The 21,287-nt window shown below is 42.5% G+C and overlaps 3 protein-coding genes across 3 annotated transcripts; 2 read left to right on the top strand and 1 right to left on the bottom strand.

The window, feature by feature from the left end:
• Positions 1-491: 491 nt before the first annotated feature.
• Positions 492-2,400, bottom strand: SERLADRAFT_443788 (uncharacterized protein; the record flags this gene model as incomplete). The annotated part of the gene is made up of 3 exons (XM_007324410.1): positions 492-1,133; positions 1,217-1,521; positions 2,253-2,400. 3 exons carry the CDS (start codon positions 2,398-2,400, stop codon positions 492-494), a joined length of 1,095 nt encoding a protein of 364 aa, XP_007324472.1.
• Positions 2,401-17,529: 15,129 nt separating this feature from the next.
• SERLADRAFT_443785 (uncharacterized protein) lies at positions 17,530-18,081 on the top strand (the record flags this gene model as incomplete). The annotated part of the gene is made up of 1 exon (XM_007324409.1): positions 17,530-18,081. One exon carries the CDS (start codon positions 17,530-17,532, stop codon positions 18,079-18,081), a length of 552 nt encoding a protein of 183 aa, XP_007324471.1.
• Positions 18,082-21,089: 3,008 nt separating this feature from the next.
• Positions 21,090-21,248, top strand: SERLADRAFT_374890 (uncharacterized protein; the record flags this gene model as incomplete). The annotated part of the gene is made up of 1 exon (XM_007324408.1): positions 21,090-21,248. One exon carries the CDS (start codon positions 21,090-21,092, stop codon positions 21,246-21,248), a length of 159 nt encoding a protein of 52 aa, XP_007324470.1.
• Positions 21,249-21,287: the final 39 nt, after the last annotated feature.

Here is a 21,287-nt window from a genome sequence, read left to right as displayed (position 1 = left end):
GGTATAGTCGAGTTTCGTACCCGGTGAATCTCCAGTTGAATGATTAGCTTATCCTTGGTGAGTCAATTCAGTTCTTCTTCATTTGGTGTCAGGACCATTGCTATGGCACCACATTCAGCCTCTCGGCTTGCCGTCTTCTGTGCTTCCTTCTGCTGCCTCTCTGTGACCCTCTGCCTCTTTACTTGGACCTCGCCCTCTTCATTCTGAATAATATTGAGGAGGTGCATGGCATGGCAAAAATCTTCTGAGGTGAATGTTGCGTCCACAAATGACTGTGTGTCATTGTGGCAAAATTGTGTGATCACATTGTGGTGATGCATTGATAAGGTAGGCTTATCTCATGCACGCAGCCAAAATGCGCCAAGGGCCCCCTTGTTTGCATTATTTCTTGCAGGCATCCATGCAGCATTGCACTCCTTGGTACTGGCTTGGTTGATTGTGCCTCCTGGCGCAAATTCAGTTGTGAATGACTCCTACTTGTGGAGTGCTTCCTAGAATAGGGCTAGTGTGATTGGAGACAGATGCTCAAGCTTGAAGCCAAGTTTGAATGCTGCAGTCATAGCAGCAGGAGTATACCAGGGCTGACCACCAAAGCAAGGTGTCTCAGGGGGCACATTAGCACCAAAGATCAGCTTGGGATTGGTATAAATGAGTTTGAGGTGCTGTTTCGGTTCCTCATGTAACAGTCCCAAGTCCAGCACATTGAGAGACTCTGTGCCTGGCCCCCAAACCATCTTCAAGTATGGATGCAAGACTATACTATCATATATCACAATGGTAACAGCCTCCATTATTGTCTTCAAACAGTGGAGAGCCTTGTACAAGCTGACTTCTATGAGATTGAGTTTCCGGTGACCCTTCTTATCTTGTACAAATTCCAGAAACTCAAGTATAGCTTGATGATCCATGAGAACTACCTCCGCAGCTTCAGTATGAGACTGGAACCTGACATTGCTCATGTCGGGAAATTGACTGGCCACCAGCCCTCTGTTTTCCATATACCAGCAATATGTGTCTTTATTGTTGAAGATTCTGCTTGCAAGACTGATTGCCTTGACTGCTCCTTGGCTTGACTTGTTCAGTGCATGCGCCTTGGCAGGAGTTGGCTCGCAATCAGCACCATAAGAAGCACCCTGTAGCGTAGCGTTGCATCATTATCCTTGTTTGCAAGGAGCACTGCATCTAGTTCCTTGTGCATGCAACACCCTGCACGTACAAGGAACTCAGCCTCATGCTTCTCTGCCTCTGATAACCCAAGGTAGGCATCTTGTCCAAGTGTCCACACCATGGAAAACTCTATTGTTAACTCCAATTTGGTGCGCTTAAAGGGTAAGAGGCTGTTCCAGCACTCGAGCCCACCAGCCTCTGCAACCAGCTGATGTTTTGCACGGCTCAGGGCTTCAGCAAATGATGGTGAAAGAGCAGGCTTCTTGGACAAAGCATTATTGCCAAGATCAGCCAGTAACTTCTCAGATTTCCATGCTTGGAACAGCCAGAAGGACTTCTTCATCAGGAAAAAGCCTATTGATATATAGCAGAGGGGTTTGTACAGTACATATGTGCAAATAAAACCTATTATAGCACTATATAGCAGAGGGGTTTGTACAGTACATATGTGCAAATAAAACCTATTATAGCACTATAAGAGCAACTATGGTGACTATGCCGCTGATCAGTGGCATAGTCTTGTAAATTGTTGCAAGAGCAGCTACTGACAATTGAAGGCCTTCTAGGGTTCTTCAAAGATTCAACTCCCAGAAGCTGCATAACTGGTTTGGCAGGTGTTACATCATTCTGGGGATGGGAGGTAACTTTGTATAAAACATGCCAAGATTCATAGTTCACATGCCTATCAGATGTTCCATCAGTGCTGACAGTGAGACTTACAAGTATATAAGTCAGATTTCAAGCACTCTAACTTGGGATTATGCTCACTCTTTGTTTGTGCCGTCTCATGGGCCAACTGGACCTTTGCTGCTACACCATCCTCAAGTATTGCGCTTTCACTGGCAGCAGTCTGCCTACTCATCTATGGAGGTATGGGCAAGCCAAGAAGCTTGAACACCTGCTGGATGAGCTTATGCACAGCTTTGTGCACACAGCCAGCCAGAACAAGTGATCTCACGAGAGAGCAACTTTGCTGTGAGTAGACCCCCTTGGAAATGATGCACCGCATTGCCAACTGATGCAGTGCCCCCTATTTTCTCCACGTCAGTGCACTTGCGTGCTTCTGGGATGTTGAAAGTGCACACATCTGATAGGTGCACACTTGTCCTTCAAGTCATCCTTCGGAGATGCAATGTCTGCCTCACTCCTTTCAGCACAAAGTTCGAATGCTCTAATGTGCCCCGCCAGCTCCTCCTTACGTCCCGCTGCCTTTTTCAAGGCATCCTTCTGCATCTGTGGAATTGTGATGGTGCAAACTTCTTTAAGGCTTACCTTGGCTAACCGTGCTGCAGGTTTTGAACAAGTGTCCTTGCGCCTCTTGTTCTGAAGGAGGATGTGCAGCCACTGCACTCTCAAATATACATCATGAAGATTTTCAGCTGCTGCACCCGCACTCTGCTCCAGTGCTTGTAAGGTACTCTTCATTTACATGGCCTCCGCACTTCTGGCTGCAAGCAAGGCCTTTTTGCTTGCCAGCTCAGCATTCTAACATCTAATGCAGGAATGTTTTTGTGTGAGAGCCTTTCTAGCAAGACCCAAGTTGCAGTTGGCCTTTGACAACTTAATTTGAAGGCTTTTGATTGTATGTGAGTGAGCAGCCCTGCGTGTTTGAATGCCAGCTTGACTCGGGGCATTATAGAATGAATTATTATTGTTCTCTTTGTCAAAATTGAGGTGCAGGCACCACAACTATTGTGCTTGAGCAAGGTGGGCTGCCTGGGCTTGCAAGCACTGTTTTTTGCAGCAAGGCATCAAAGGCTAGCTTGGGCTCGAAGATATGCATTAGGCAGGCTCTCAAGGCACACAGAGTTTGTAAGGACTATCCAGTAAGTGAGATTAAATTTTCAGCACAGAAAGGAGCAATGACTGTGATGTTTTGCCAGGGACAGTTGAGGCAACCAGTGCCCACGCATCATAAAACGCGCTTGTGGCAGCATGATGCGCCAATTTAACTACCATCCCTTCATATCCTAAAGGCTCATGTTATTCATCACTCTCTGTGCAAGTTGTGGCACATTCTTATTTCACTGTATATACCTTTGATTTGTTGTGATTATTTCTACAAAATCTGTACAACTACCTACTGAATTGAACATGAAATAGTGTATATCTCACTCAAAAAAGAAGAACCCATTTCCTCAGAGAACCCTGAAATCAGCTGGATACTCAAGGATAAAAAGGCACATGAAATTACCTAGGACCACATCTCCAATGCCCTCCTAATGAGGACTGGACACTTCACCAGTATCAGAACCGTGACCTGTGGAGTATTTGGAGTTACAGAATACAAAGATGGAGTAGGGGGTAATGGAGTATGAGATGGGGAATTGGCTTAGCTTGTGTGCTAAACCCTTCTGCAGACCTTGGTCCCCAACTTGATGGAAAATGGACGGAGGAGAGTAGAGGATGGAAAGGGAGCAGAGCAAAGATCCTTTGGAGAAAGATCTGAAAACTTAGAAAGAGACTTGTAAAAGGCAAGGGAATCTAGTTGGTATTTGAGCTGCTGGAATAAAGTACAGGAGCTACAACTTATATTCTGTCGGAGGAGTAAGGGCTTGTAAGGAATAACTCATAATGTAGGTACAGAGCTCCATGCGGACAATTATCTAGCAAGAGAGAAGCATATGTGCAAGGAGTGTATCATAAGGTCTAAATTACAGAGTCCATGAGGAGCACGGGAATATGCATAGAAAAGCATATGACGGACTAGAAGTCTAATGTAGGAGTATTGGAACAGGAGTCCGAAGTACCATGTGGGGGTGGGACGGGGAAATATCTCTTTTGGAGATGCTGGAGTCCTGTTCTCTAGTACAGATATGATAACCAGCTCTAAGGAGTTATTTGACAAACTTATTTCAGTCCATGGGACATCCAACATTACCTCTGCCTTTGGTTCATTTCAGCAACTCACCAAATTGTCCTGGGATGGAACATCACCTATCAAAAATCCGGACTATTGATTCACACCTCTCTGGAATGAAACTGAGAGTTGATACCAAACTCATGGCTTTCACTCTTCTCCAATCTGTTCCATGCACTCCTGAATGGCAAATACTCATTAATAATCAACACAATTGAAGAAGATAAACTTACCTCTGATGCAGTTAAGATCTGAATCACTGCAGAAGTTGCACAACAGTCAGGAAAAGCTCCTGGAGGTTCAGAGTCAGCACTCAAGTCCAAGGAGAAGTGGTGTGACCTCCATAAAGTCAAATCACACAACACCTTGGAGTGTTAAACACTTCAGTCAGCTGGAAAAGGTTAAAAGAAGAAGAAAAATGCCATATCCATACTGGAAGAAAGAATTCCAACATTTCCGAAGGAGTTGTTCTCCGGGCCCAAAACCCCCAAACCATTGGTATACTCGGGATTATGTTCCTTGTGGTCTGCCGGTCAGCATAACTCTACCCTCAATTCCCACATGGTACTCCGGTTGTCTGCTCTGATACTCTTGCACCGGACTTCTAGTCCGCCATACATTCTCCTCACATGTTCTAGTATTCCTCGTGGACTTTGTAGTTAGACCTTATGATACACTCCTCACACATATGTTCTCCTCACACTAGATAAATGTCCACATGAAACTCTGTACCTATATTATAAATCACCCCTTACAAGCTCCTGCTCCCCCAACAGTATATAAGCTGTAACTTCTGTACTCTGTTCCTGCAGTTTGAATATCAACTAGATTCCCTCGCTTTCTTACCAGTCCTTTTCTAAAGATCTTTCCGATCCTTCTCCAAAGGATCTTTACTCTGCTCCCTTTCATCCTCTACTTCTCCTCCATCTACTTCCAATGAGTTAGGGACTAAGGTCCGAGGAAGGGTCTAGCACACGAGCTAAACCAGTTCCCCACCTTGTCCTCCATACTCCATTAATCCATCCCCGTACTCCGCAACTCTGTTACTCCAAAGAAGCCACAGTTCTGATAGGAAAGGAGAAACATAAGGGTAAAGGAAAGGAAAAGGCAAATATAGCAGAACAATTATCTGGATCTGACTCTGAGGTGGAACAGAGTCATATTGCATTGGAATGTGTATATATTTTCAAGCCCCTTGCTAAGCGCATTCAAGCTGATCTTGTGTTGGAACCCGATAAAACCAAAACAATAACCATCATTGACTCTGGAGCAATATTTCACATGGTCCCTCACTACTTTTGGTTTGAGCCATATTCTGAACTCTCCAAGGACAATCAGTTTTGGGGATGAATTCTCTGTAAATGCCATGGGAATTGGAACAGTGATTTTACAAGCATACCATACCAGCATGGAAACATCCCAAGAGCAGTGGGGCAATACCTCCATGAAGACATTCTGAGAACCGTTGGAGCACCTGATCAGCTAAGACACCCTCAACAACAGTCTCTAGAACCAAGACCTGAACACTGGTCATTTTCAGAACAGAAACCCAAAATAGAGTCACAGTCAGTGGGAGAACAGCTCCTCAACATATAGCCAGCTGATGTGGAGGAAGTCCAAAAACAGCTAGATAGCCTGTCCATTGGATCAGCTCCTGGAAGGCCTACAACACCTCTGAGGAGACATCAAACACCTTCAGGAGTGAGTGGGGGAACTCACATAACAGTGCATCTACTCACTAGAGTTCCTGAACAAGTTCCTCATAGAGTAGTTATGCCTGCTGAAGTCCTAGGAGTATGCCAAAGCAATCACCAGACTCATCCTGCACACAAAAACCAAGATTAACAAAGGACTCTACATGAGGAACAGTCTTGAAAAGAGCAGCACAACAGCTCCATGGAGAAACCTAACACTCCTGAGGTTCCCAGAGAGACATCTGATACAGAGGAGATTTTTTTGCTGGAATAGCCAGCACTGGTCCATCTAATACAGACCTTTCAAGGACACTAAAGGAAGCCTTATCACGTCCGGATGGAGAATTATGGAAGTCTGCCTTGGAGGAGGAACTCCTAAGTCTCAATACCAATGCAGTATATGACACTGTCCCACTTCCAAAGGGAGTGAAACCTATCACATCAAAACCTGTTTTCTGGATCAAGTTTGATCAAAACGGAAACATTGAGAGATACAAACGTTGCATGAGGTTTTACTCAAACGGAGGGGATTGATGTGGTAGTGTCCGGATTCCTCGTCGTGTTCTGCTGCGGGTGGTGCAATAGGGACATTTGTTTCGAGCTTGATTACCAGGAAGTTTTTGCTCTGGTTGCAAACTTAGAATCAATCTGAATTATTCTAGCCCTGGCAGCAAATTATGGCCTAGAACTTGATCAAATGAACGTATCCACAGCTTATCTTAATGGAGAACTTGAAGAAGAACTATACATGCTTCCTCCACATCAGCAAAAATTCATGTGGCACTGTGGCACTGCATAGTCTCTGTAGCACAAGTAGTGCTGTGGTTTAACCCCCTATATGTAGCCTGGGGTAGACATGCACTGTTGACAACAGACAGCTACTAATGTCTATATAGCCTGTTGTGATCAAGTTAAGCTACATTACCAAATTACAATTGTAGTCATCATAGTGCTATGTAGAACTCTTGCCCTTGTAGTGCCATGTAGACCTCTATTGTCAATGCAATAATCCACTCCGGATACCCAACCACTCATTAGTTAAATAAAAAATCCCAAAAATGGCAAAATGTTATAAGAACCATCACTTCAAGACTGAGATTAAGTCAGATACACATATTTCCTTGCTAGCCCCAGTATATTCATCCAGTTCTACAAGCTTATCTTCAGCATTTATCTCATGCCCATTAACATCTTTATTATCCTCCTCCTCTGTTGTACTTCTGTTTAGGTATTCTTGTAATGCAGCATCCAAAGCATCTTCCCACACAGCAGGGACAAACACCAAGGGCACTTGTTCTGCACCTGTGTAATACCTGTTGCATGTGGCAGTGTATTGAAATTATCAGTAAAACATATTGAGAAATTGCAATTATACCTAGCTGTGCAGAGCAATTCTTGTTGAACCTTCCACAGAAAGTCATACTTTTTTGTATGGTTGTCAAAGTTTTTGAGACACTTTAAATGCCCAGCAAATAATAAATCTAAGCAAAACTCAGCCAATGCCCAAGAGGCTATAGAAACAACTTTATTATTTACCTCAGTGAAACTACAATAGATGTCAGTTTAAGGTGATCTCTAATAAATATAATGTAACATACCTCAGGCGCTGCCCGAGAGGCTATAGAAACGACTGAGGTATTCCTATACTAAACCCCCTACTACTTATAGTCGGAGGTGCTACTCACTATAGTATAATGACTCCTAGGAGTACAATTGTGCTCCTAGAAGAACAATGGTGACTCCATGGAGTGGTGGCTATGCTCTATAGAGAACAATGACTGCTTTAGCAGAGACCGGGTTTATCCGGTTTTGTCACTCCCACTCTAGTGCAACTGTAGTCTCATATCTTTAGAGAATTTCCAGTGTTTTCTGTGAGTGAGAGGTTTAGTGAGAATTTCGGCAACCATATCTCCTGTAGGAACATATCTGATTACTGCCTCTCCCTTTGATACTAAGTCATCTTGGATAAAATGATATTTCCGTTGAATATGTTTTGTGCAAGCACGGAACTGCGGATCTCGTGTAAGAATGATAGCTGCTTGATTTTCACAGTATAATATTGTAGGTCCATTTTGAGCATGTCCAATTTCTTCAAAAAATGTCTGAAGCCATGCAAGGTGTTGTCCAGCATTGCTCAATCCAATGTACTCTGACTCCGTGGAGGATAAAGCTACCATGCTTTGTCTTTTGCTTGTCCAGGAGATTGCTCCTCGGATGGTGATAAAAACAAAACCTGATGTTGATTGAGACGTATCTGGGTCTCCAGATCAATCTGCATCTGAATATCCATGGAGATATCTGTGCCATCATAATGTAGTTCTATGTCCCTGGTTGCTTTCAGATATTGGAGGACACATTTTGCAGCTTCCCAGTGATAGCTCTTTGGAGCTGAGCTATGTCTGCTTAGTATTCCAACAATGTAGGCAATATCTAGGTGAGTTCCGAGCATAGCATACATGAGGGAGCCTACAATTGAGAGGTATGACACTTGACGCCCTTCAATATGCACAATATCTTCCCCTGGAGCATTTGCAAGGAGTTTTGATCCATGGGCCATTGGTGTCCATACTGGTTTGCAGTTCTTCATTCCAGTACGCTCCAGGACTGTGTCAATGTATTGGCATTTCAATAGGGATATTGTTTTGTTTGAACGATCACATTGGATTTCTATTCCAAGGATGTATTTTGCTTTTCCAAGGTCCCGCATTTTGAATATGGATTCAAGTTTGGTTTTTGTGATATCCATGAATTTTCAGGATGAAGCTCCTAGGAGGAGGTCATCTACATAGACAACAACAAAGCATATTTGTTTGTTATCCCAAAATACATAGAGACATGTTTCTGCATTTAGTCTTGTGAAACTGAGCTCCTGGAGCTTGTGATCAAAGGTTTTGTTCCATGTACGACCAGCTTGTTTTAATCCGTAGATGGATTTCTTTAACCTCCAGCAGTATCTAGGTTGGATAGGAACACCCCCTGGAGGAAGCATGTACAGTTCTTCTTCAAGTTCTCCATTAAGATAAGCTATGGATACGTTCATTTGATCAAGTTCTAGGCCGTACTTTGCTGCCAGGGCTAGAATAATTCGGATGGATTCTAAGTTTGCAACCAGAGCAAAAACTTCCTGATAATCAATCCCCTCCGTTTGAGTAAAACCTCATGCAACAATCCAGAGTTTGTATCTCTCAATGTTTCCGTTTTGATCAAACTTGATCCAGAAAACAGGTTTTGATGTGATAGGTTTCACTCCCTTTGGAAGTGGGACAGTGTCATATACTGCATTGGTATTGAGACTTAGGAGTTCCTCCTCCAAGGCAGACTTCCATAATTCTCCATCCGGACGTGATAAGGCTTCCTTTAGTGTCCTTTAAAGGTCTGTATTAGATGGACCAGTGCTTGATATTCCAGCAAAGAATGTCTCCTCTGTATCAGATGTTTCTTCATGAACCTCAGGAGTGTTAGGTTTCTACATGGATTTGTCATGCTGCTCTTTTCAAGACTGTTCCTCATCTAGAGTCTTTTGATAATCTCAGTTTTTGTCTGCAGGACGAGTCTGGCAACTGCTTCTGCGTACTCCTAGGACTTTAGCAGGCATGACTGCTCTTTTAGGCACTTGTGTAGGTACTCCAGGGAGTAGACACATTTCTGTGTGTATTGCCCCACTCACTCCTGAAGGTGTTGAATGTCTCCTCAGAGGTGTTTGATGACTCCTTGGAGGTGTTGTATGCCTTTCAGAAGCTGATCCAATGAACAGGCTGCCTAGCTGTATTCGGACTTTTTCCACATCAGCTGGCTGTATGTTGAGGAGCTGTCCTCCCACTGACTGTGACTCTACTTTGGGTTTCTGTTCCGAAGATGGCCAGTATTCGGGTCTTGGTTGTAGAGACTGTTGTGGAGGGTGTCTTAGCTGATCAGGTGCTCCCACTGCTCTCAGAACATCTTCACAGAGGTAATGCCCCACTGCTCTCGGAACATCTTCATGCTGATATGGTTTTATTGCTTGTGGAACATCTCCTTGGAGATGTGGTTCCATTTGCAATTCATTTGGATTTTGGATCCGAGGGTCAGGATCATCCTTCTCCAATGTATTTTGGTCTGGATAGTGAGCATTCTCTGGAATAAGTCCCTCCCACTGATCTGTGCTAGGGTCTGTGTTCCAGGGAGCAGTGTCATCCTTTTGTACCTTTCCTGATTCATTAAATATGATATGCCGACTGGAAAACACAATTTGTTTTTCAGTGTCTAGGAGTTTGTAGGCTTGCTTTCCATGTGTGTAGCCAATCATTATCTTTCCTAAAGCACAAGGTTCACAGAACTCCAGGGTTCCGGTAAGGGTGTCTATGTCCTGGAGCTGTCTTTTTTTAACCATTCATGGTAAGTGGTCCATTCCAATGTGTCCCATTCTCCTGTGCAATAAATTTATATCTACTACTGCAAAAGCTGACTCCAGGTTGATTTCAGGTTTTGCTTGGATGTGATAAGGTCCTTGCTTGTGTAAGGCAGTGAGGATATATTCCTTATTTTTCCAAATTTCACAAGCATTTGACCCTGCTGGAAAAAGTGTTGATAACCCCGTTTTAGACAATTTGTGGACAGAGACAAGTGCTAAAGTGAAGTTTGGTACAAGTAAGACATTTGACAGTGCAATATTGTAGTCCTTTTTGCCAACAGTTGCTTGTAGGATTACTGTTCCAATTCCAATGGCATTTACAGAGGATTCATCCCCAAAACTGATTGTCCTCGGAGGATTCAGAACATGGTATGTACCTAGCTCAAACCAGGAGCGGTGAGGGACCATGTGAGATGTTGCTCCAGAGTCAATGATGATTGTTGTTTTGGTCTTATCGGGTTCCGACACAAGATAAGCTTGAATGTGTTTAGCAAGGGGCTTGGAAATATGTACATGTTCCAATGCAATATGACTCTGTTCCTCCTCAGAGTCAGATCCAGATGATTGCTCCGCTGTATTTGCCTTTTCCTTCTCTTTTCCTTTATCCTTGTGTCTTTCCTTTCCCTTCTTCTTTTGACCTTTTCCAGCCAACTGAAGTGTTCGACAGTCTGAGGTGTTGTGTGATTTGGCTGTGTGGAAGTAACACCACTTTTTCTCGGACTTGAGTGCTGATTTAGAACCTCCAGGGGTCTTTCCTGACTGCATATGTGGCTGACTTCCCTGAACAGTGTTTGGTGGTGTGCTGCAAGGGGAATTGGAAAATTTTGTGGAATCGCTATACCAGGACCCTGAGAAAACAAGACAAGCACTACAACAACAAAAAAATGGAGACTTGCCAGCATCATTTGTTATCAAAGGTCTGCAAGCTATTTTACAAACCATTCTGGGAAAGACTTCCCTATACCAACATCTTCAAAGCCTTCACACCCAACCTCCTCCACCAACCCCACAAAGGTGTCTTCAAGAATTGTGAGCTATCCTGGCCTGAGGTGCTTCAAGAAAGGCATAAACTCAATAACATAATGGATGGGTACAGAGCACAAAGAGATGCAGAGTCTTTGTGGGATTGTTGGCAGGTGCTATGTCTACACAAGTGTTGACTGTGGCACGGGCAATTCTAGACTTCATTCATTTTGCACAATTCTGCCAGATTCAGAAAAAGACACTCCGACTCAGTGTTAGGCTAACCTGGCAAAAGTGTGCCCCTTTCCAGCAACAACCATTGCTCATCTTCAAAGTGCATATGGGGCCTCTGATTTTTTGCCTGCCCTTCAACATTACATGCAAAAATACCAGCCGGATATGGCCCAATTGGTGCAGCCTGACCCTTAAGATCGGTTTGACATCTACAAGAATGTCAGCTTCAATCTGAAAACTAACCCATTTGGCCCTGAGCAAGTCCAGCATCTTTGAGTCTGTGCCACCCCACCCATGCCTCCATATACCAATGGCTGCAAGGCTGGCTCACCTGCTTGGTGAAACACAATTTTGGTGAGGTTAAGGGATGAGCCTCAAGTGTATGGTAATATCTCTGTTCCAGGTCTTGTAGGTGAGTTTTGGGCTTGATTATTTGAACCTTTTGCTGACACTTTACAACTAAATATAATTGGGCCTGCGAGTTGCACAAGTCCGTATCATTTTTTGATTGCCTTGGGAGCTTCAAACTGTCTTGAATTCCCCACCTCTTGCATATATTGAGTGGTTCACCCCTCTTTGCCAGCCCAATCAAAACCTCAAGATGTGTGTTATTTCTCGGTCAACTCAGCTCCATCATCAGAATACCAGTGTCATTCTGCTAAGCAAATATTATATGCCCATGTCACCTTATCCCCAAAATGAGTGTGAAGGTCCTTACTGGCTGGTCAAGCAACAATGTTCTTGAGCAAGTGAATTGAATGAATGTTTTTATTTTGAACCATTTGATAGACTTAGAATCTTTTTGCAGATTTGAAGGCTTGCTTGTTGGTACTTAGTGTAATGTAGACTACAGTAGACACTGTCTTTTATATGCATCGACTACATACAAATCAAACTGCTATATATGTATCGTATCCATGGGGTGTCTCCATTGTAGAAATTATATTATGTAAGCAAACCTTGGAGCTTCGCCTGAAGATTTACTCTGTGATTATAACCGGCCTTTTGTGGCTACCATTGCTTTTTCACATAATATTAACATATAGTTGTTATATAAGAAGCCTTGTATTTACGTTGTTATGGCATTCATTTGCCCAAAAATCCTTCTCCCATGCCAGAGGGTCTGAATATTCAACATCCATAGGCCTCTGCAGCAAGCACTCACAAAGACAGTTGCTACAGTGCCTATGTGGTACAACAGTGTCAGATGACTTAAGCCTGTGGCTATGACTGAGTTGCATTATTCCTGATGCAGGGGGTTTAAGAGATCCTGATATGTATTAAAACAAGCTGGTATGTTTTGGATGCCACATTTTTAGACTCCAAGCAGGTTCAGGTTGTATATTTTTGTAGTTCTAGACATGTAATGTACAGGATCTCACAGTAAACTGAAGTTCATAAATCCAGATACGCTTCCGGTGCACCGGAGACATGTCTGGAGTTAGTAACACCAGTGGTGACACGGAGCCATCCTGGCACTGCCTGGGACACTTCTATGCCCGTTGTGACCACGAGGTCCAGCCCGTGGCTCTGCCACTGGTGCAATGTTTTTGCTATATGATAAATAATAATAATAATAATAATAATACTGTCAAGTGATCAAAATGTTAAGTTAGTGAACTTATGCTGTCTGTAAAATATTTTAAGTCTTTGAATCCTATGATGCATGTTTGACTTGCTGTTCTGTCGTTGAATGTCCTTATAAGCCTGCCCTAAACTTGTGCACAGTATACTTCATTCAAGCAGATGGTTCATTGAATCTTTACAAACATCAACATATATTGTAACGTAAAAAGTCTGTGGTATTACATTGATAAATTGTTGAGAAATAAAAAAAGAGACTCCAAAAATAGTAAAGGATGATAATATGATCTGATATCAAAACGCTTTAGTAAAAAGGGTGAGAATTGGGGAAAAATCTACTTGCCAGTCACGGATAAAGCCAGTCAGAATTTTGGGATATACCATATTGACAGGACATCTGTCATTTTAACCATGTGGAAATAACACTTTTATTCTCTCTCGTGAAGTGCAGCAAGACAATGAAACGTAAAGTTACCCATGTGAAAACACTGGAACACGTAAATCCAGCCCAACCTGTGTCACTGATTGACTTTAAGACTTGTTGATGGTCATGGAAAAGGCAACACGGACAGGGAATTGACAATGTGATAGCTTGATGGGCAATTCTTCTGATGAAGGTTCCAATGTGAGGCGTGGAATAAAAGCTATCTTTCCTGCATGTTTTCCTTCCAAGACATGGCACTTCAATACTCTTCTCTTCATCACTATCAAAATCATGCGTGTTCTATTACAGAGTCTATTTAGCGGATCAATGTTGTGGAGGAGAATAAGCAAACATCCAGCTTTAAGTTTGAGGTGCACTTCAGGAATGCCAGATACTTGCAAGGAGTTCATGAATTCCACAGGATAATGTTCATGCCCCTCTCCAACCACTTTATCAATTGACAGAGCTACTAACTCTTCTCCAGGGCATTTTGTGAGGATTGCTAAATAAGATTGCTAACAGCATCATTTTTTGCAGAGAGGATGGTGCGGTGGAGGAAATAATGGTCATCTTTGTCTCCATTTGCAATTCCAGGATAGGTAGTGTTGACTAATGAGTCTATGGTGTTTTCTGGCATAAGCATGTTGGAGGGGAGCTCAATAGCTCCATCTTCTGCAATTCCACGACCACCACCAACATCCAGGAGCCAGCTAGCAAAGGCTTCAATTTCTGGAGTACGGTCCAGGCACATGTTCTGTGTGAGATAGCAGACATGGATATTTGTCCACAGTTGTGACCTTCTAAGAGAGGCAGAAATAATGTGTTGCCTTGACCCTCTTGGAACAACAGGTGTTGTTTGGCGCAAGTCCCCTCCAAAGACCGTTGTAATGCCTCCAAATAGAAGCTGATTATCCAAAATGTCCTGCAATGTACGATCCAATGCTTCAATTTCATGATGGTGTTGCATTGGTGCTTCATCCCAGACAATAGCTCCGGTATGTCTCAATACCTCATGGAGGTCAGAGTTTTTTGGAATCCATGTGGATGCTTCATGTACAGGAATAGGAATTCCAAAGCGTGAATGAGCTGTGCAGCCACCCTCCAAGAGCAGGGATGCAATCCCAGAGGATGCTACACATAGAGCAACATTATGATTATCCCCTACTCAAATGGCGGCTGCAATTGTATTACAGAGATATGTTTTTCCCTTACCTTCAGCACTGTGAATAAAGCAAGTTGTTCCCCAATTATGATAAATTGACTGTATGATGGTATTAAAAGCATTCTGCTGCTCTTGACTGAGCTGCTCCATATTATCTTTTGAGTAATAATAATACAGTTAAGTGATGAAATTTTGTTTAGTCAGAAGTCAGTGAACTTGTGCTGTCTTGTCCTTATAAGCGTGAGAATTTTCAATGTGGCTGCAATTTTCACTGCACTCGTTACTACTTGCACTGCTGCTCCTGTGGTCACAAAAACCATGCGAGCAAAACTAAGCAAAATAACTGACACAAGGTGGCTCGCACGCGGTATTTGGGATCGCCATCCCCTTCGTTATAGCTCCTATAGCTATAAAGCTCATAGTTATAATATAGTTCAAGGTGCTTAAAAGGGCTAATAATGACAAAACCGGATAAACCCGGTCTCTGCCGAAGTAGTCATTGTTCTCCATGGAGTAACCATTGTTCTCCTAGGAGTCATTATACTGTAGCAAGTAGCACCTCCGACTATAAGTAGTAGGGGGTTTAGTATAGGAATACCTCAGTTGTTTCTATAGCCTCTCGGGCAGCGGCTGAGTTTCACTTAGGTTTATTAAATAAATCATACAGTATTAATTAATAATATAGCCTGTATTAGTGAAATAGTAGTTTGTATCCCTGATACTCACAAAATAAGAATAATGATTTATCCAAATATAAGTGGTGACAATGAGTAAAAAAATAATCTGTCCATGAAAGGTCAATATATAACACCTGTATAATATATTTTATAAGCTCTCATGGTGTAGTGGATAAATGTGATGTGTGGCTATAGGTTGCTTAGTCACCCAAAAGCTGACTAGCAGGTTGAGAGTTCAAATCCTGTCTGTGTTAATTTTTTTTATCAGCCACACAACAATTTCCAACATCTATAAGAGCATTTATAGAGCTATATGAGTCTCTATAAATGGCAGAGGTTCTATAACAGGTTTGGCCACTATAACAGCTTTATGAGTACTTATAGTGCTATAGAGCTCTATATAGCTACCCCCATTTTTCCTAATGCAGCCCCAGCATCATTTCTCTTTCAAAATCTTCCACTGCAAAACCAAAGCTTCATTCTATGGCCTGCCCTATCAACAAATGCCTTGCAAGCCTAGCTCACAAAGCTATGAGGCTTTTTACAGTCACAGAAAAAGGATTTCCAAACCCCCTCAGTCGTCATTCAATATGCTGGGATTTGTTGGTTAAAGCCACAGCAGCAGAGAATGACAGTGGCCTAGTGTACAAAATGAAGGAGATACAAGACAACCAGGTCCTCAAGTCTCAATTACTACAATATGTGAGTTAAAACCCCTTCATACACACCCATACCGATTATCACTGTAAATACAGATGTGGAAAGGTTCTACACAGGTTAGAGGGGAACATATTTCCAAAGCTAGAATCAGTGTACCCCCTATGTATGGCATCAAAAACATTCATAAGGACAAACTAAGTGATATGATCTATTGAATCATAAACTCAGGAGCTTTTATCAATAACACCATAGGTTTAAAGGTGAGTTATTTTAAAGTTTTATTGTTATACTTATACTAGCTGCAAATATACAGGAGAAGATGTCTGACATAAGCCAACCTTGGAAAAATGATATCATCAAATTTCTTTTTCAAGCAGAATGGTGGGGTCCCAAAGGCAAAGGTAGAAAGTATGGTAGAAAAAATAACCCATATCTACACAATCTCCCTACTTTGGCTCTAGTAGCATGCTCTGTAAGTGTTTATATCTTTATTTATATAAAACTGATGATCAAATTTATTTACCAGATTGAATGTGCTCTACTAGGTGCTATTAACAACACTACAATAGAATTCCCTGAAACAGCATTTTCTGCTAGGTACATCACCTTAATCACCATAAATCTATACTAATTATACTTTTACAAGGTGGAATCATCATTATATGATGTTGTTGGAAATATTTCAGAAATGTTCTCCTACATACTTGGCAGCTGTATTTGATGAGATTGATGAATATGTTTGGTAAGAGCTTACTACAAATTCATTATCATTCAAAGCTTTTTTTTTAACCTCAAGTATTTTTGTAGGAATGATTGTATAACAGTGGGGCAATCTGATGTATCTAAACTTATGTTTGATTTTGATGCTTTAGAGGAAGCAGCAAAAGCATCCAAATCATAATTACAGATATTACAATAGTGCTGCAGCATTTTAAATGTTTAGAATCAATATAATTTGCTTTATTAGTGCTTTTTTTTGGATATATATTGAGTATGGATCAATATAATTGCATTTAGAGTAAACTATAGTGAAAAAGTGCAAGGTCATTTGTGTTTTAACAACTGTGCTATAAACCACTTTTGATGATATGTCAATACTCTAAACTGTGTAAATATCAATAAAGATGATATTTATTGATCTTTATGCAGTTTAGAGTAAGGGACTGTGCAAGAATCACACTTATGGATATAAGGGATATTTTTGCTATCATTACATTTATATCTAAATCATGTTTTCCTAATGTAGATCCACAGATAGCAAGCGGGGTCCCCCAGTTACATTTTTTTACATTTACAAAAAGGACAAGTTGACATGTTGTTGCAACAACAACCCAATGTCCACACTCTGTTGCACAGCATGCGTGCACAGATTTTGACATTAACCATGCAGCCCCCTGAATTAGTTGAACAAACATTCAATAAGAAAGTTGAGATCATCGCTGACCCCAGCACTTTCAAAGAAAACCAGGCTGTATTCACTGAGTGGTGGATCAAGGCTGTGACACCTTTACCGATGACTTCGAGATAGCAACAGCTGTGCTATCAAGACTAAAAGGACCTGTGGCGGTTTGATACGCCCAAGTACAACTCCAGAAGTGCTACACTGCCAATGACTGGCCTACCTGGGACAATCTCAAGGGGGAGATTGAGAAATTTTTCAAACCCCAAGCTGAATGTGACTGGGCACACCAGCAAATCTTTTCCTTCAATCAAGATGAGGACAGATGATTATGTAACCCGGTTCCTGGCCCTCTCCATTCGAGGGGGTCTAGGTAATGAACATGCAGTGGAGCTGCTAGAACGCAATGTGAACCCCCACATTGCACAACACCTCTATCTGCAAGATATGAGAAATGAGAACCTCTCAGAAGTGGCAGAAGAGGTTCGCAACATTGGTAGAGCCATGGAGCTCTACAAAATGCAATTTGGTGGTGGGTCCACCACCAAAAACAACTATTCCCAGAGGTGCCCTGGGTCATCAAACCAAAATCATAATCACTCCCACGGGCTCAAGCTGTTTAGGCTGCAGCCAGGACAGGGTGCTCCTATGGATATTGGTGTGGTCCAAGGCAGACAGATGCGCAGATTCAAGGGCAACTGTTACACCTGTGGCCAAGAGGGACACATGTTTCAAGACTGTAGAAATGTGGTGCAGGCCACCCAACAAAAAAATAACCAAGGGCGCCAGGTATGCAAATTAGGGGCGGGGGAGCCGGGCAGTTGGCTCGATACTCTGGCCGTTGTCGATGATGAGAACTGCTGTTAGAAAACCACACACAAAAACAAACTAACACACAATCCTCCCAGATTCCATGGAACTTGTTTATGGGCTTTGCCTCCTAGAACAGTGGAGTGATCTGGTTGTTCGTGGGGTGGTATGTATAAGGGTCCTTCAAAGTAAAACCCAGAGGTGTATGAGTGTGGGTTTTGAGGAGGAGGGATAGTTGAATTTATAGAAGATAGGGGCTTAGTGATGAGTATAGATGAGCACTACCTTGTTAATTGTAGCACAAGGTAGGTTTCAGAACAATGAGGATGACGAGGTGACGAGGTTCCCAGTGATAGCAGGCTTCTGACGCACAAACTGTAGTGCTCAGAAGGACTCTAATTGAAAGGGATAACAATGACTTCAAAAGTGGGAAGTGACGATGACAGCAATTAACAGTGGTAGAAGTGGGAAGTGTTGTGACCACACTGGATCACAAGTAGCAGAGAGTAGTGAGCTTGAGAGTAGAGAAGAAGTCTGGATTGGACTTCTTTTTGTTTTTTTTACAAGGTAAAATACAGGGGTTTATATAGTAAAAGAAAAGTAGGCTATGCACAGTATAGCTGTGCAAAAAGAATGAGAAAGAACATGAAGGAAGGAATGTATGCTGACAAATCCTGTGTAGGTAGTACAGGATAAGATTGTCAAAAAAGGAAAAGAAAGGGATAGAACAATGAATGCTGTGAGTAATGTCACAGGTTTGTACAGCCATAAAGTAAAGTCCAATAGCAAAAAGAGAGCAGGAAAATCATGATGTCATGGGAAGATGCAGTAAAAAAAGGGCAAGGCAAAACACTATTAGTATCAACACAGTTCCTTTATTGTCAGTCAGGCATTCTAAAAAATATGTGTCCATAAAAATGATTCAAAAATCAAAAATAATCGCACTGTAAATGAATGTTCTGCTGAAGAAAAAGAACCTAGAGCCACCGGTCCACCACCTAGTCCAAATCCGACAGTTCCATGGCCTTACCAATGGACTGGTTGTGTTGGACCACCTGATTAAACAAGGGAGGGAGAGGAGTAGTTCCAATTTGGAACAAGTGAGTCCCAGGCAGCGTGTGGTAGGTGTAGCTGTAGCGAAGACGATGGACAAAAGATAAGTGTACCCAAGTGAATGGGACAGCGATGAACATGGGCAACGCAAGGGGACAAACCTTCTCCAGCTCAAAAACTACCCACCCACACTCCAACCAGGCAAGACGAGCGACCAATGTTTTGATAGTATATGATGGCAGATCGACGTCATGAAGATGGACCTGTTGCCCTATTTGGACCGGCCGCCGGGGCTTTGCTGACATCAGCAGTGGCACGTGGTAGTCAAGGGATCGGCGACGGAAGCGGATAGGAAGCGGTGACATCAGAAATGGTGGGGGTGCAAATAAGATGAGGAGGAGGAGGGTGGAGGTGACGAACAAGTGGATTAGAATGGGGATCCAGAAACAACCGTCAGGTGAGAATAAAAAGGAGAGGAAGAGGCCCATGGTGGGGCTAGGCAAAGGAAGGGGAGTAAGGGAAATGACAAAAGCGAGGGCGCAATGCAATGTGTAGCCAGTGGTGACGCGAAAATTTGCCAAAATGCCAAAATGCCAAAAGTACCGAATGGAAAAGCAAAGGTGAGCATGACTGGATTGCCTAATAGAGGTGGTGCTGATCAGCCACAAGTTCAAAACAGGCAATATTAATTACTATTCCACGTGGCACTGTGCCTGTGTGGCGCAAAGGCGAGTCTTTTTGAATATTTGCTTCGTTATTGACACCTGTCCATGCTACCAATCAACTTTGGTGCATGACACTGTGTTGCTCTTGGCTCAGTTCTTCAACCTCCTTGCACAACACCCCACTAACACCCCACTAACAAGCCCAAATGCCCATGAAAATACTGACTGGTGAGCGGCCGACTGCTTGTGTAGCACAGTACATATCCTTTGTGCATTGCATATAAGCGACTCCCAGGCTGTTTTGTGACTAGGTCCGTCGCTCTGTAAAACTCCTTGGATCACTCCTGGAGGTGTAAGTTCATTCTGTTGTAGACATGCTATAAAGTTACTTAACCGGCTTGCAGTACTGTTTTCTGGTATTGTGGTGGTGTCCTTAGGTTAGCATAGGGCAGTCAGGTCCTTATATATGTTGCTATAATCTTGTTTTACATTCCTTGCACAACACTGTATCCTTGCAGCTCACTCACAGCCCATTTCACTCGTGGCAGAATATAGATCGCTTAATTGTTTTCTATGTTTACAACACCAATTAATGTTCCCCGGACTTTGGTCACAACTTTAGAAACTAGTGATAGTCAATACCTCAACTGTAATCAGAACAGATGATATTATACCTAGTGATAGTCAATACTACAACGGTATGGTATTAGTTAGGATAATGTAAAATAAAGAAACAAAAGACATACCCTCAACTGTAATCAGAACAGATGAGGGAAACATACAAAGTGGTAGAATGAGTATATAAAGACACGAGAAAAGGTCACGTGTGGGTTTGAATGTCTGTTGTATCGTAAACGTTAAATCTGTGATCCAACAACGACCTGCTTGATTTGAGTGGACGGAGCGGAGGGGCAAATAGGGCCAAATCTGGCGCCACTACAAGTTGTGCCAGTCGGCCATGTGTGTTATCATAACGCTCAACTCAAGTTTCAGTAAATTTTCGGATAATTATACAATCAGATTATATAATCACTAAGCACTAGGATGTAGCATATACACACATCTGTCGACTGGTTTGGAGTCTGATGATTTCTATGCTATCGCCGTGGTTAGATACTAGTCTTTTACTTTCGAAAATAATCTAGGGTTACGGTAGTTTTAAGATATATACCGAATCACATTGAATATCCGACGAAATTCGATGTAATTCGGTATATATTTTGTCGTTTCCGACTGGGCTTCAACCCTCGCCCCCTACCTTCAAGATTCATGTTCAGTTCGGTTCTCCGGCACTTTGCTCCAAACCCCAACCAAACCTGCAGTTTAAGTGCATGGCGATAGGGCATAATGCCAGAGGCGGACCCTCGATTGATTTTTTTCTACGCACTACAACCCATTGGGGAAGAGGTAACTCCGTGCTGCTTTGCGGTATTTAGACGAAATTATAATTACAAACATTGGGTCATGTTTAGAGGCCAGCTTTGGGCGAATCGGCAGTGTAGCTAAAATACGATCTATTCTAATGTTATTCATGAATGCGACTGC

This window comes from Serpula lacrymans, assembly GCF_000218685.1.
Source record: "Serpula lacrymans var. lacrymans S7.9 unplaced genomic scaffold SERLAscaffold_19, whole genome shotgun sequence".
Classification (NCBI taxonomy): Eukaryota; Fungi; Basidiomycota; class Agaricomycetes; order Boletales; family Serpulaceae; genus Serpula; species Serpula lacrymans.
The sequence above is the reverse complement of the archived record's forward strand: the minus strand, read 5'-3'. Positions and strand labels throughout refer to the sequence as shown.